Here is a 15733-nt window from a genome sequence, read left to right as displayed (position 1 = left end):
TTGCTATTTGGAGTGTAGCCATTGTTCATAATGCTTTCTCATTTGTGGCAGTTTGTACTACCGATCACGATTATAAGATGCCTAAATCTAGAAGTACGCGGGGCTATTTATAAGTTGTCGACTTTGGTGCAATGGATCTCACAGAAGGAGATTAAAACGTCCTCTATTGAATCTGCGAGGCGGGGAGCAGTGGAGACGGTTTGTCTCTTTGAGAAGTATATGCCTACCAGCATGCTCACGATACAAATCCACATTCTTGTGCATCTTGTAGATGAAGTGAAGATTGCTGGACCTGTCCATATGCGATGGATGTTCTTCTTGGAGCGCTTCATGAAAACCATGAGAGGCTTTGTGCGACAACAAGCTCGGTCAGAAGATAGCATGGCTGAAGGTTGGTTGGTGTCTGAGACGCTAGTGCATATTTCACAATGGCTATCAACGATGGATCCAGACAACAAAATGCTATGATCGCTGAAGGACGATGATAGACTAATAGGAGATATAGTGGCTGAAAATGGGATAGAAAAAAGAATGATTGCTGCAATGGAGAAGGTGAATCGCTTTTGTATGTTGCACCATGCCGTCTTGCGAAGGGGTGGAGGTCTCAATGGAAGAGTGAAAATTCTCGAGGAGATGTAGTCCAAAGGTGATGACGTATTTAGGATTTGTCGTATATATATTTTATATGCGACAACTAATTTGAGTGTTTCAATGTGCAGTATAAAATATATAGTGCAGTGTGGTCGCGCAAACAACATTTTTGTGTGGAGCATATTGATAAAATAGACTCCACAATGGATTGTGGTATCATGGTAAGGTTCGAGCAGGAGAGCCGACAAGGAGCAATGGATCCAAACACGGTTATAGATGAGATAGAGTATTTTGGGAACTTACAAAGTATTGTTACGGTGGATTACCATAGCTTCTTCATGATATTATTCGATGTGCAGTGGTTCAAAGTGGTACTTGAAGGAGCTGGAGCAACAGTTCAACGAGGTCCATCTAGATTTCTCGAAATAGATTCCGAAAAAAAATGTACGGATTTGCGCGACACCTTTGTATTGCCGGCCCATTGTGAACAGGTGCACGAACTCATTTGTTTGTTAATTTTATTACGACATGATACATGTCACAATAGTTTAATCTCTCTTGTACGTGTTTGTGAACATGTAATCTTCTATCCAAACCCCCAACAACCTCGATGGTAGTATGTCACTACAACAAAAAAAGCCTCATAGACGCACATTTAGATGTGATTTTTGAATATAGAGAAATTTTTGCGTGCACGTCTATCCGCCCGTCTATTTGCGCGTCTACCATTTCGCGTCTATAATCGCATGTATCAACCAATTTACATGCACAAATAGACGCGCAATAGACGCACATATACACGCACATATAGACACGCTGGTAGATGCACTTTTACAAGCACTGATAGACGCGAACAAAAAATAAAAAATATCATTAAAAAAATATATTTAATTTTTTAAAAAATTTAAATTATGAAGTGTGTGTATAAGTACGTATAGTCTACATTATAGACGCACGTATAAACGCGAATTATCTGCAATTTAGACGCGCTAATAGACGCGCAAAACAGAACTGAAAAAAAAAACCAGAAAGCAATCACATGCTCTCTGGTTTTTTTTTTTCCCCCTCCCATACATCAGATTGTGTATTTGGGAAAAAGACAATGTATCTTACGGGCACGATAATTGAAAATAAAAGTCCATGTATTCATTATATATTAAAAGCATTTACAAGAAAAGTTTAAGTGCTTGCGACCTAAAGCGTGACCGTAAGTAGTAGACTCAAAGAGATATCATACATATATAAGAAAAGAACGCCTCATGAGGAGGTATAGTGCTCCTCTACGAATTTGAAGAGGAAACATCTTTCGCTAGTACCACCATGGCTACTAGCGTCGCTATCCCCCTCCTCGCTATGCTCCACATCTGGGTTCGCCTACACACACAAAAGATCAAGGTTGCTTACATAGACAAGGTGGAGAAAAAATTATAATTAGCTATACTTTTAATAGGAAAGTAAGAAAAACATACCTCCTCTGGCTGTCAAATCCTCATGGCCCGGTTGTATTGGTCCTCAATGATGAGACCATTCTCATAAAAGTGAAGCCATATCACTGCGCAGTTATGGCCTCGATGGTAACCTACCTCTCTAGGAGTAGGTGTCCTACCAACGATGGTAGTCTGCAAAACATTTAGAGATACAAATAATTATGAGTCACAATATATTAGACTAAAATATATAAAGAATTGAAAGAAATATAAATTTAAAAAAACTAAAAATCAAAATATATTTACAAACTCTGTCTCCCACGACTCTCTGCCGCCCGATCCGTAATGCGACGATCCCATTGTTTCCATTTGGATCCATCGCGCCTCTGCGTGTTGGCGACTCTTCACTTTCTCAACTGCTTTCTTCTTGGCTTTCTTCCACTCTATGCGGTGGCACATAGGTGGTTGGCTATAGGCTCCACGCCCCTCCTCCAGCCTCCGCAATGAGTCCTTGGCTCGTGTCAGGTGGGATATTTTGTTGTGAAGCATATCCCTCACTTTTGTACGTCTCCAATCATTCGAGAATCGTTGACCCTCAGGATTTGGATACATTCTATAGACTTCCCTCAACACCTCTTGTCACAAGCCGCTTTTCTGATTTTGGAAGGCAATGAAACAATCTTTATACGTCGTATGCACGACGCTCCTCATGTACGCCATTACATCCCTTCCCTTATAATGAAAGATGCCACCAGCATCTGTAACTCTATAGTACTGGCGTAAAACCTCCTCTACGTGATCTACTGGTGAGGGTGATCGCTCGCCACCTCCTAGGCAACCCCCACACAAGCCTTGTCCTTTCTCTCGACTCTCCCTCTCTGTCGACTACCCTCTGCCTCGCTGGATGCACGAGCTTCTACAGATGCACGTGCTTCTGCAGATGCTTGTGCTTCAGCCGATGCACGTGGAGTACCTGCATATGGAATACATATATGTGGAGTACCTACATGTGGAGTCTGGGAAGTAGTGCCAAGCAAAGACGCCAGAGACGTCCCAGACATGACACTGAATACCTCGTCCGCTGTGGGAGAGCGGTCAAGGTGTCTGGCCATCTCTCCCATGAAGTCTTCTCTACTAGGAAAACCTCCAAAAAATACATTGACCCCTCTGCCAAAGGAGGCCAATGTATCATTCATGCGATCCACATCTGGGTCATTGCTAGATAAACTAGGATACATCTGCAAAAAACACACAGAAAAAAGACAAATTTATTTGTATACAAAAAATCATATATTACCTACATTTTCAAAGAGCTTTCTTTAGACATTGAGCATAACACTTAAGTACTAATGCTTCTCTTAAACAAGAAAACTGATAAATACAAATATGGGATTGATTACATTCATCATTGCAAAAATATATTGTTTACTATCATATCTGGGAGACCTGACACGTGTATCCCCGCGTCTACATTGCAGGTTAGATGCGCCCTCAGACGCGCTCCAGAGTGAATCTTCTGTCTAGCGCGTCTATCTGCGCATCTAAGATGCAGCACAGACGCGTTGTTAGCCGCGCATCCCAGGTCAATGCGCATATATAATTGCGTGTAGACTGTAGGTTAATCTTCTATGCAGCGCATGCACCATCGCGTGTACACTGTAGAGCACACACACCAGCATACACGCTCTAAGACGTGCCCTTAGACGCTCTGAGATAAAATATTTTTTGTATCTATGTCTGCGTCTACACTGAGATGTAGACGCGCTATCAGACGCGCTCGGTCGACCGATTTTAGGCCGACAACTGCCATTGATTTACAAAATGCAATACATAATGGAATCACAAATCCTAAATACACAGACAGAGCAGAGAGAGAAACAAAGAGAGAGAGAGAGAGAGAGAGAGAGAGAGAGAGAGAGAGAGAGAGAGAGAGACTCACCTTGGGTGTTTAGTGTGGCAGGTGGTGGCGCTTCTTCCTTCTCCTTCTTCCTCTCCTTGGTAAGTTACCCTCCCTTGATGCTTGCTTGTTTGCTTGCTGCTTCTTCTCGTTCTCCTCTTTCTTGTTCTCTATTTCTTCCTCTCCTTGGCTTTTCTTTTTCCCTTCTTGTGTGTTTGAAATGAAAGAAGAGGTGAGTCATGAGGAGGTGAAACATGAAGAGACTGCATGTCGGCTAAACTCAAGCTTCAGAACCGCAAAAACGCAAGAAAGGAAAGACACAGTTTGAAAAGAAATGATTTAAATATGGTTTGAATTTTGACGTGTGCGTCTATTTTCACGTATATATGTGCGTCCATTTTTCAGATGGATGTGAGTATAGACACGAATATAGACGCGAAAATAGATGCCAATATAGACACGTAGTTAAACGCGGATATAGACGCACATTTGGGCTTTATCATAATTTTTTGTTTTTAAGATAAGTTTTGATAGTGAACTCTTATAATAAGTTTTAATGTATTTATGATGATTTTTGTGTATTTAAAATTGAGATCTTATGTAAACATATGAATGACAAATATTTTGATGTCATGAATTAGGTTTAATCATGTCGACGTCGTCATCACCTAGTGCGGTGCAAGCTGGTGAGTCAATGAGCATATTCTCAAGTGAGGATGAAACATTGCGTCTTCATAATCGAGATGTATGGCTACGACGAAAAATGAAATACATGTGTGATCATTGTCGAGGGTGTATTTTTTAAGCATGTTGAATTGCAATGTCACACCTCAGTTTGTATGGAGAATGGGATCGAGAAAAATCACCGGTATTCATTGTTTTTTTTTACCACTAAGATTGCATGTCTATGTTACGGGAATTATATATCAACGTACATGAAACTCCCTTTTGTGGTTGAGCAGGATACAATGCCACATCCTCAGATGCTCCCTCCCGAGTGTCGAGAGGCTGCAAAACGTCGACGCGAGGAGGCAGTCTTCAAGAAGAGTAGAGACTGACAACCATGATAGTAGCCCTCATGAAATGCCCCATCAAGTCGTAGAGGATAAGATTTTGGACATGGTACACCATCTATTTTCGCAACAGGTTCAGGGAGAATGTCACTCTATGAAGCCAGATGATCCACTATATGTAGCATCTACTCCGTTGTATAAAGGTTGTACGTACTCTGTTATTCGTGCGTCCCTCGAGATACTTAACTTGCAAACAATTTATGGATGGAGTAATATCAGTTTGGATGCGATATTGAAGTAGATATCAATTCAGTTTAGCTTATGAATCATAATATTAATTGTTCTATTTTGAAATCGGACAGAAAAATATGTTGGTGGTTTTTTAACTCACTTTTAAAAATATATGTAGGTTATTATCACAAATGCTTCCAAAAGGAAACAAATTGCCAACTAAAAGAGAGCAAGTAAGACATTACTTGACATCTCTGGGAGGCCTCGATTATGTCAAGATCCATGCATGTGTCAATGATTGTCTTATTTCGTTGGATTCATGAGTTCATACGAGAGTGTCATGTTTGTGGCGAATCAAGATATGAAGTGGAGATGAAGTCAATGGATGTGCCTCGTAAGTTTTTGTAACATTTTTCGATTGTTCCACGTATAAAACTTATGTTCAAGTGTAAGTCTATTGAAAAGAATGCCCTCAAGCCCTAATATTGTGCATACTTGTTTGAGCTCAATTCCGTGTTCCTACAAGAAACCCAACAACAACAATTCAATCATTGTGTGAAAACTATGAGATTTTTAATTATTTAATTAATTATGTAAAAATTGTGAGATTATTTTAATTATTTAATTATTTAGTGTATTGAATAGAAGCATTTTCAACTTCAAGGGCTACAACCTCTAAGATGATTACAATGAAAAAAAAGAGTGCAATAAGAGTGGGCTAATCTATTGTCTGCCTTGACAACAGAACTAACTAAGCCTTTATATAGAATCATCGTAGGTAATTAAACTACGAGTTTTCACTTCTTTATTTCATTGTCGATCGAAGATACAATGATAAGATTATACATCATCATCATCATCATCATCATCATCATCATAGGTAGGATCAATGGAATCGGTATAGTAATTTACTACTACATGAACAACGAAGTGCTATTAAATGAGATGACTTTGGCACAAAGTGGATTGAACTTCATGACGATGCATAATAATAAATTAACAATTAGCCACCGAAGAGCTGGGAGAGGTTGATGGGGAAGATATCAGAGGGAGGGCCAAAGAGGACCTTACGAGAGACGATACCATTGACCGCTTCAGTGGGGTGGAAGGGATCCCAGAAAACGTACGCCGACCTGTCGCTACACACCTTGAACGATGGCCTGCATGGGATGATCCCTTGGTTTGGTCCCCTCCCACAGCATGCTGTGTTCACATTCTCAAACCCTGTAGTATATCATACAAATATAATGAAACATCAGTGCACAATACCCCCGATCATCGCCCACCCCTCTATGAACATGATATGATCCATTTACCAACATTAGAACAAATTTCATGCCGAGTATGATAACTAATTGCTCTCGCACGCACAAGGTACAACTAAAGCTTGCTAAGGTAAGAGTATAGAGTTAAGTTTTGATGGCTTAGGGTAAAGGCCGGAAATTGAAATTGACTCATTATGTAAAAAAAATCATCATATAGATTCAAACTCTTTGGATTTTTCTCAATCTACAAGTTATAGGGGTTGCAAATGTTGAAGCATCGTCGCTAAAAGATTTTTGTTTGGGTGATTCATAGGGGAACATATTGATGAGTCTAGAGGAACGTGTGGTCTAAGTAAGGGATAGAGAAAATGCCACCATCTCAAATTACTAAAATCTTGCATTAAAATGAATGGCTTTGACACAAATGTTGTGCATCGATAAATTTTATCAAAGAAAGAGAAGTGAATTTTAAAAACAAAAGAGAGAGAGAGAAATAAACTCACAAAGTAAAACAACGTTTAATAAAGTATTTTAGGTAGCATATATTATGCTTATCGAGAATCTAAGGGAGATTACATTTCTTTGTAATCGTATTTGTAATTGCTATTCTCAATTGTAAAATTTGCTAGCCTAGTTAAAATATGAATGAATGTTTTGCTCAAGTGAATTTGTTGGTGTACTTGAAATGTGAATATGATTTGCTGAAGTACCACTCTAGAATTATAACAACAAAGGAATGGGGCAAGCCTCAAGGGATACATGAGAGGATTTACAAGGGCAAAGTTTGCCTATTAGGCACAATTTTCCACAAATCTAGGTTTGGTGGAACATATCCTATGCCCCAATAGAAATAAATGCAGTGATAAGGCAAAATCCAAAACTTTTTTCCCATCGAATGAAAAAAAAGAATAGGTTTAACCCTGACTGGTTTTGGGAGGGAAATAGCCTGTTTTATAACTAAAATGCCAAAAAATTACCGATTTCATCAAGCTAACTTCAATTGCAACCGTTTTTTGAGAATCTTGCCTAGAAAAAATACACTAAAGGACGGTTTTCTATGAAGATGGAGCATTCAATGCAGAGTTTGCAATCAACGTGTAGAGGACTTTGTAACCAATTGTTGGTCTGCAAAGTATTAGCCTCGTTGAAAAGAAGGTCACAATATGAAAGCTGGAAGGAAAAAAAGTGATATACAAGGCCCAAAAAAATGTAATATACTTTGTGAGAGGGGGAATGGCGTGAGAGATGGCTTCATGGTTTCATGTTAATCGAGAGAAGATGAAGACGCAAAATGGGAATAAGAAGCGAGAGAGGAAGGCCGTTAACTCTTTGTGAGGGTAGGGCCATGGCACAATTTGCTAAACTTTCTAGACGTCAAATAACCTGGCATGTCTCTTTATCCTTACATACCCAAAACATTTGAAAATCTAATAACTTCAAGCCTAGGTGGCCTAAAGAAATAGACCTTTACTTTAAAAGTCTAGTTAAGGAGCTAGTGCAACGTCAACTGAAAAGCCTAAAGAAAGAAAGACTCATAGCTTACAACTTCCAAGTTTCTATAAGCTTATGTCCATGTTTTTGTGGTTTTTGGGCTGAGCTGAAGTAAGTTATATTTGCTATATGGCTTATCTTTGTAATTGTCACGGAAACAAGATATTGACCCCTTCCAATGAAGACAGGAGCCTAATTAGAAACTTCAATAGCAAAAGGAAACTTATCTTTATAAATTGTCACGGAAATAAGATATTGACCCCTTCCAATGAAGACAGGAGCCCTAATTAGAGGCTTCAATAGCTAAAGGAAACTTACCTCAGCTCAGCCCGAAAACCACAAAAACATGGACGTAAGCTTATAGAAAGTTGGGTTTGAACTTTGCCCTTTCACTACTTGAAAGGTAACTAATTGGGAGGCCTACGACTGGCAAGTGCATCCCTCAAATTTTCAGTAACTGAATGTGATTGAGTCTTTGAGGCAGTTCTCTCTCTCACTTTTTACAGGTGATCCAGATTCCAGACACGCTTGGAAGTTGGAAATTGCAGCTCCTAGACAAGCCTGTTAATCGTGACACCTGAGCATGTCCTTGATATAATAATAAGACGATCAAAACTTAAAAGATGCCCGTCCAAGATGAAGCTACTTGGTCAGGTGGCCATAGATGATCGGCACCCAATAAAAATATAATCAAAATGTAAACCTGAAGAAGGGTTGAGAGTTATACCATATGTGGATGGATTGTTGATCATATCTAGCACCATGTCGAAACCATTGGAGTAGAGTACGTTAGAGCCAGGCAACTCCTGTTGGAGCCTCTGAGACAAAGACTTCAGCCGCGCATTGAAGGTTATGGCAACGTTCTGGTAGAAGTCGATACATTTACCCCTGTCGGTAAGAGATCTCTGCCCTATCAACAGAGGAATGCATCCAATGGGGCCAAGGCCAGCAATCACTATATTCCTGGCACCCAGCTGACAAATAGACTGCCAGAACGTAAAAGTAAAAGGATAGAGTCATACATTTTGTAATACTCCTCTTTTTTACTTACTAATACAACTTCTCGTTTCATTTAAAAAAAAAACGATAGAGTCATACATGACACGTGGTACGGAGGACAGCATGCATGCAATTAGATTGAGTACCTTGACTTGTTTTTCTAGTTCCGAGATGAGCAGGGACTGGAACTGAGGGAATGTCAATTGACCTCTCCGAGATGAAATAGGTAGGTAGTAGTTGTCAAGGAAGTCGTTAGCTCCGATAGTGATAGAGAAGAGGCCTCCCGACACTATCTCAGCAGCAGACGCTCTGCCCACCAGCTCTGTCAGGTTCCCCACGTACTCTCTAAAGAGCTGAACTTGCTGATTCATGCCAAACCGTTGGATCTGCAGGCGAGACGCCACGCCATCATCATGGGCACCCAGACGAAGAAGAATGAGCACTTTAGTAATTTCATGTGGCGGCTTGCTGCTTAAGCATGAGCAGGAAGTGCTTTGATCTAAATTAGGATTAAGACGACGTTATACAAGCTTACGAAAATTCTTCCTGTGTCGTCGAGGATGCCACCGCCGGCTGAGGCAAAATTTGCGCCGAGCAGAAGCTTGTCGCCTTTGTTGTCAGGGTCGTCGTACGCCAACGCAGGTTCGAGACCCCAATGCTCAGCTGGCGGATAGCAAAAGTTAGAGAGAGATAGGACCGGCGACCGCAGATCAGTGAATCACACAGTAAATGCACCCTGCAGGTACTAGGTACAGCCAGAATAATACAAGTAACAGACTGCACCAGAGAGGAAAGTGAGGCTCCTGACTCCTGAGAAAGCGACTACATTATTTACTGCGAAGCACATGATCGGTGGATTCGGTGACGGTATAAGAGAGACAACCTAGCGACCAGTGCATGTGCATGATTGAATGGTGCGCAATGACGGTAGTATGGAAGTTGATCTTCGTGACAGTGACAGACTACAGAGCGCAAACGACAGATTCATTATTACAGTACTCAAGAGGTTTCCTTTTTTTTTCTTCTTCTATTTGGGCGGAGGCGGAGGTTGGTAGGACGCACCCAAGAAATCGGAGATGATGCGGCCGTTGCAGAAGCGGCCAGTGGGCTTTTGGCCCGGATAGTCGATGCCGTTGGGCAAGAAGTTGGCTTTGGCGAAGGACGTTATGTTGTTGTTCATGCCCACGTCCACCAACGAGTCCCCGAACACATACAGAGCGCTGGGTCTCCTTGTCGCGGAGGCCGCCTCTGCAGCAGCACCATGATGATGCAGCAGGCACGCCATCACCAACATTACCACCATCATCGTCATTATCACCTGCTGTTGCAGCAGCAGCAATACATGAACCTGAATTCCCGTCACCTCCAGCTTCTCCTCGTCTGCAAGCGCAGCGCCACTAGCTGTTTACCATCACCATCATCGTCGTCGTCGTCATGGTCGGAACATACAGTGTCTCCCTGCAACAGCCCTCAGGACTCCTGAAAGACGTAGTGTGTACATGTTATTCAGCTGCACTCGCAACACTTTTCAAGGCAGAGACGCAAGCTGTCCTCATACGCACCGATTCCAAGCCGCAACAGGTATAGTAACTGACTGTCGTGCAAGCTACCCTCCCGTATGGCCTAGTTGTAACACGAGAGAGAGAGAGAGAGGGAGAGAAACGGGGGGAGAGGGGGCGCCGCGTGTGGAAGATATGCGACCCGTTTTGATACGCTACATTAAAACACAATAAAAAATATCGTCATTGTCCGCCTTTCCCAGCTACCATACACCTACGCAGTAGTACGCACAACAACACCCGTTGCCTGGCCGATTCTCACAATCCTCATAATTTCTTCCCACCGCCACAACCACAAAACTATTTTTGGACTGAAAATCCTTGTCGCTCCGAGGGCCACAACGCCAAGGGCCCAGCCCCCACAAACAAGCACTTGTGGTATGCTATTGGAATGGTTAAGGCATTTATGAGGCCTTTCATGTAAGCCAGCCTTAGCGTGTAACTAGAAATATTTGTATCTTCACACAATTGAATTTGACTTATTTTTCTTTGTTCTCGACATAATAAGTGGACACAATTCATAAGGAAGCCAAAATATATAGAGTTCTCCAATTTATACTAAGGGGTTCATTATAAGTAAACCCTCTATATCACATATATTCAATACCTATTTTAAAATATAATTATTTGTGAATTGATTTTTAAAAATAAAATGTATCCTCTTTCTATTCCATTTGTGAATAATCACTTTACATGATATCCTTTTGTGTGTAAAAAATATGCAAATACGATATTTAAGAATCTCTTCTTTTGAATCCACATAACAAAAGTACATGCTTATGTGTTACCCTCCCGAGAATCTATATTAGAAGGATAGTGTATCAATGGTTACTTTTATTTTTATTATTTCTTCAAAACTATCCATGGTGAAAAGTCAAGTCAACAAGCAAGAATTACTAGTATAGTTTCCTCTACATACACATGCAAATAGAGTTTCAGGGTGTAGTTTGCCCACTTGGTACAATATACATGCGAACCTCCTCTCATTCTTTTCATACTGGGCAATTACATCAATTAGCAAGTATATGTAAGAGTTACATGCGTATTAAGTATTAAACAAACTAATGGAAGTGATGTAATATAACAAATGAGATGTTCAACAAAGTTTTTTTAAACGTTTTACAAGTGCAAACTTGATACAAATGTTAGCCTTGACATCGAAATAATCATCACTATAATCTACGTTCCTAGTATGCTAGTCGACATATGCATCGATATATATGTCGAAATAAGCAATGGTAGCATGGATAACTATTAATGTTAATTTCAATGACTATACCGATGTAATATTTTGACGAGTGCAAGTTACAATACCGAAACATATATTGACATTTATATTGATAGTTATAAAAATTTTACCAATGCTTATGCTAATTGTGTAGACAAAAAGCCCTCTAGAAGCCATATCCTTGCGGTCTACATTTGTTATCTTATCAGTCATTAATCACATTGAAACTTGCATAACATCACAAGCATAAATAACTACGACATAATATTTAAATGTGCATTAACACAAAAAAGACACCATAAAACATGTGAAAGTAGGAAAAAAATACAATCATGTTCTTATTACACAACAAATGAAAGTATATATTCAAATGACATAAGTACAAAAAGATATCTCCATAAAGTTCATAAGAACTCTAGAATAAAGCATAAATTGTAACCTTGTTAATATATGATAATTGGCTATCTCTTCTCCCTATGAAAATAGCTTGTCGACAAGCCACATAATCCCATGGCGCCTTATGATATTGTTTCTCAAACTTGATCACCAAATTATTAGTGAAGCCACGCTTCAAAAACATAGACACAGAGTATTGAATGTAAGACAAAATAGATAGCAAATTGAAATAATATATTGAATAAAAAACCTAGAATGCAAATAATTTGATCGAAGCGTAAAACTTGTAAAGTCTATCTCAAAGGAGGCCCAACCACCGCTCTGAAAATGTGATGACAAGGTTGATATAACATGAACATACATTGCTTTCTTTTGTTACTCCTACTTGTCAAGGTTTTCCTTTATCTCATCCTTGATGTTTTTTCGTTGCCTCTTATCAAGCCATCTAGGCCGCTCTAACTCATCACAATAGACATCACATGCCTCCCACTATAATAAAATTGAGGCAAAGACATGGAAGTCAAACACAACATTACATGCCTATTTATTTTACTATATAAACTCATATATAAAAATGTAACCTTTTTCCTTAGACAAACGTTAATATAAACACATTTTTAAATGTGAAAAAAATTCAATAGATTCGTGAATAGAAATATACCCTTACATGTGTTGTATTTGTAAAATACATTAGTGGAAATTTGAGGTCACTTTTCGACCTTTTAGAGGGAGGAGAAAGAGTGTACTCCACCAATAAGGAAAAGGCTTTAGTTACGCAACTATTTTAAATAATTTTGATAATGATATTTTTAAAATGGTTAGTTTTATTAAAATAGCTTGAGTAATTATCACTTTCCAGTAGTAAAGTGGATTAATTGTCAATTTCGCTAAGATGGGTTAGAGTGATTGTCATTTTTCAATAGTAATGCTTTGCCATCATATATTAGCCATTTCTCTTCTCGAAGCCAAAAAAGGGTGGTACAACCCTCTTGTTTGAAATATTTAAGTTTTCATTTCCTCCTCTCTTTTCTCCACTCGATAACCCTTGGATTTGCTCTTTGTTTTCTCTCCACTTGCTACACGTTCATGCTCTCCATCTTCCTACTTCATGGAGGCATTTTCTCATTGTCGAAAATCAAGTACTTCCATTGAGTCCATAGTCACTTATAATATGCTTGATGAGCAAGACAAGCAGGTTTCCTTGACCATAACAAAGGGAAGTTCGATAATCATGTAGCAAAAAAAGCAGAAGAGATCCTTGACGTCCAGTCCTTTCTTATCATGTTGGAAGGACAAGATATCAGATTTAGGCACAATATCTCTAAGAGGACAATCAAAGAAGTGCATGTGTAGCATGTTTTCATGCATAAAGAGCTTCACCTTGAGCCCAATGCCTCCAATCTCCCTTTCCATAGATAAATTATTAGTGCAATCTAGTTATGTTTACTTTTTGGTATAAATGAAGGTTCATGTTTCTTATTCATCTTGTAACTGATAAGACCATTTGATGTTAATAGACTTGTATACATCAAGCCTCGAGGAGTCATAGCTAGTGGAATATACGGTAGATGTTCTAAGTGTCATCTAGACCTTCATTAGCACTACAAGAGAAAGGCCCTATAGACGCGCACTGTACACGTGAAAAAGTGGGCGCGTTTATAAGCGCGTCTATTCACGCTAGTGTAAAAAACGCGTCTATATATCCGCGTTGATAAACGCGCTTATAGATGCGAAAATAAACGCACATATTTTTCATTTCTCATAAAGTCCCTGAATATGACCAAACCTCTTAATAGCTAGTATTTGTTTGAATAGGGCATGATTGGATAGGGCATGATTGGATGTATATACGATATAATTACACCTGGATCATACGCTAGGACATGATATACATGTATAGGGCATATACATGCATAGGACATGATATACATTACCAACTTTACTTCTTTCTGAGTATTACAAATATACATCCAATCATTCAAAGCTAATTATATATATGTGATTTCATGCCCTATACAAATGTGATTGGATAGGGCATGATGATTGGATGTATATATAGATCAAAGGTTGACTTGTGCATTTGCAATATATATATATATATATATATATAGAGAGAGAGAGAGAGAGAGAGAGAACTGATCAATACACTCACATGTCTCATTTGTTGTGCACTTAACCTAGCCATGCATGCCAATTCATAGCATGAGTAGATTGATGTAAATCAGTTGGCTTGTGCATGTGCAAGCTATTCCAATCATTTCAAGGTGCACTTATAGCTCACATATAATTTTAGATAAGGTGGACCACATGTAGCCAATGTGCACATGTCCTCTTTTCATCATCTTTAGCCAGTGTGTCCACTTGTTGGTGACTAATACCAACAAGCCAACTACAAATCTCTTATATATGAAATGTATAAGTAAATTAACTTGGTTAATTTGATGAGGCCAAGTTTTCCTTCCATGGACAGTGCGGTTGGCTATATTCTACTTCAAGGTTATAGGAACTTACAGAAGTCAATGGAGCATTTTAAAAATGACGATCCTTTAATTACTATATCAAGTCACCTCATGTACATATCTTTGATTGATTGATGGATAATATGCCTTTCTCTATCTCTTTCGTATACACCTTCATTGCATTATCTCTCTCTAGCTAAAAACCATTCGTGCTTTATCCACTTATTGATACTTGCATGCAATTGTAAGTGGGATGGTCTAGTAAGTCACTACATATGTGCCAATTGGCTTGCCAATGTGCTATCTCTTATCCTCAAGCTTTGTTATATATGTCACCACATAGGTCAATTGATTCCCTAAATGCATGCATTGATTCCCTAAATTGTTCCTGCGCGTTTGAAAGCGCATGTAATAGGCATTATCTGCACATATACATGTGGAATTACACGCGCTTACAGACGCGCCATGCAGGTATAGAAAAATTTAAAAAAAGTTGTGGCTTTCTTTTCAAACCTGTGCTTTCCTGCATTTTTTGCGCGTTTTTTGCAGTTCGAGCTCGACATCACTACTTGTGTCTATCTATCACTTCATGAAGACAATGAGGCAAGGAAATAGGAGTAAAAAGAGGACAAGAGGAAAGAAGAGCCAAAGAGTAAAGAATAAGAGCCAAACAGCAAGGAAGAAAAGAAGGTTCAAGCAACTTACCAAGGGAAGGGAGAAGGAGGACAAGGAGCTTGCAACCTAGCCGCCACCCGTTGGAACAAGCAAAGAAGGTGAGTTCTTCTTCTCTCTCTCAATCTTGTTTGCTTTCTCTGTTTGTTTGTCTCTCTCTTCTCTCTCTTCACATGCTAGATCTTGTCATCTAAGGAGGTTTTTTTGTACGTTTTTAAAGAAAGTTTGAAAAGAAATGGTCCGACTGTGCGCGCCTGTCAGCACGTCCAAATGACAATGTAGACGCAGGTATAGACGCGCTGATAGACGCCCACAGAGACGCAGATATAGATGCGCACAGAGACGTAGGTATAGATGCAGCATGTAATATGTTTTATCTGCACAGGATAATATGATTTTTCTTGTGTAGATGTGGAATCCTGGATCCTCCAGCACCCCATTCAACAAGGAGCAATTCATGGGGGAGATGACCAATTATATTGGTCGCCCTCCCATTACAAAGGAG

The 15733-nt window shown here is 39.5% G+C and overlaps 1 protein-coding gene and 1 long non-coding RNA gene across 6 annotated transcripts; both read right to left on the bottom strand.

The window, feature by feature from the left end:
• Positions 1-1746: 1746 nt before the first annotated feature.
• Positions 1747-4158, bottom strand: LOC148018398 (uncharacterized). The gene is made up of 4 exons (XR_015687754.1): positions 3958-4158; positions 2329-3256; positions 2061-2210; positions 1747-1965 (listed from the first exon to the last, which is right to left on the bottom strand). It is a non-coding gene; the product is annotated as an uncharacterized LOC148018398 (long non-coding RNA).
• A 1740-nt stretch (positions 4159-5898) lies between these two features.
• On the bottom strand, positions 5899-10645 carry LOC148018397 (GDSL esterase/lipase At4g28780-like). 5 transcript variants are annotated; one of them, XM_087661984.1, is made up of 6 exons: positions 10477-10634; positions 9977-10393; positions 9450-9577; positions 9061-9300; positions 8643-8901; positions 5899-6383 (listed from the first exon to the last, which is right to left on the bottom strand). In XM_087661984.1, exons 2-6 carry the CDS (start codon positions 10224-10226, stop codon positions 6163-6165), a joined length of 1098 nt encoding a protein of 365 aa, XP_087518110.1. In that variant the 5' UTR covers positions 10227-10393; positions 10477-10634; the 3' UTR covers positions 5899-6162. The 5 variants fall into 5 exon arrangements, with proteins under 5 accessions (XP_087518110.1, XP_087518109.1, XP_087518113.1 ...); XM_087661983.1 differs by having other exon boundaries at positions 9977-10633; XM_087661987.1 differs by lacking the exon at positions 5899-6383 and adding an exon at positions 6448-8492 and having other exon boundaries at positions 9977-10641.
• Between the last annotated feature and the right edge of the window lie 5088 nt (positions 10646-15733).

The sequence above is a fragment of the Lygodium microphyllum genome, chromosome 21 (genome assembly GCF_053477565.2).
Source record: "Lygodium microphyllum isolate KBCC chromosome 21, Lygodium_microphyllum_v1.1.10, whole genome shotgun sequence".
In the NCBI taxonomy this organism is placed as follows: Eukaryota; Viridiplantae; Streptophyta; class Polypodiopsida; order Schizaeales; family Lygodiaceae; genus Lygodium; species Lygodium microphyllum.
Note: the sequence above shows the minus strand (reverse complement) of the source record. Positions and strands in the feature narration are given on the sequence as shown.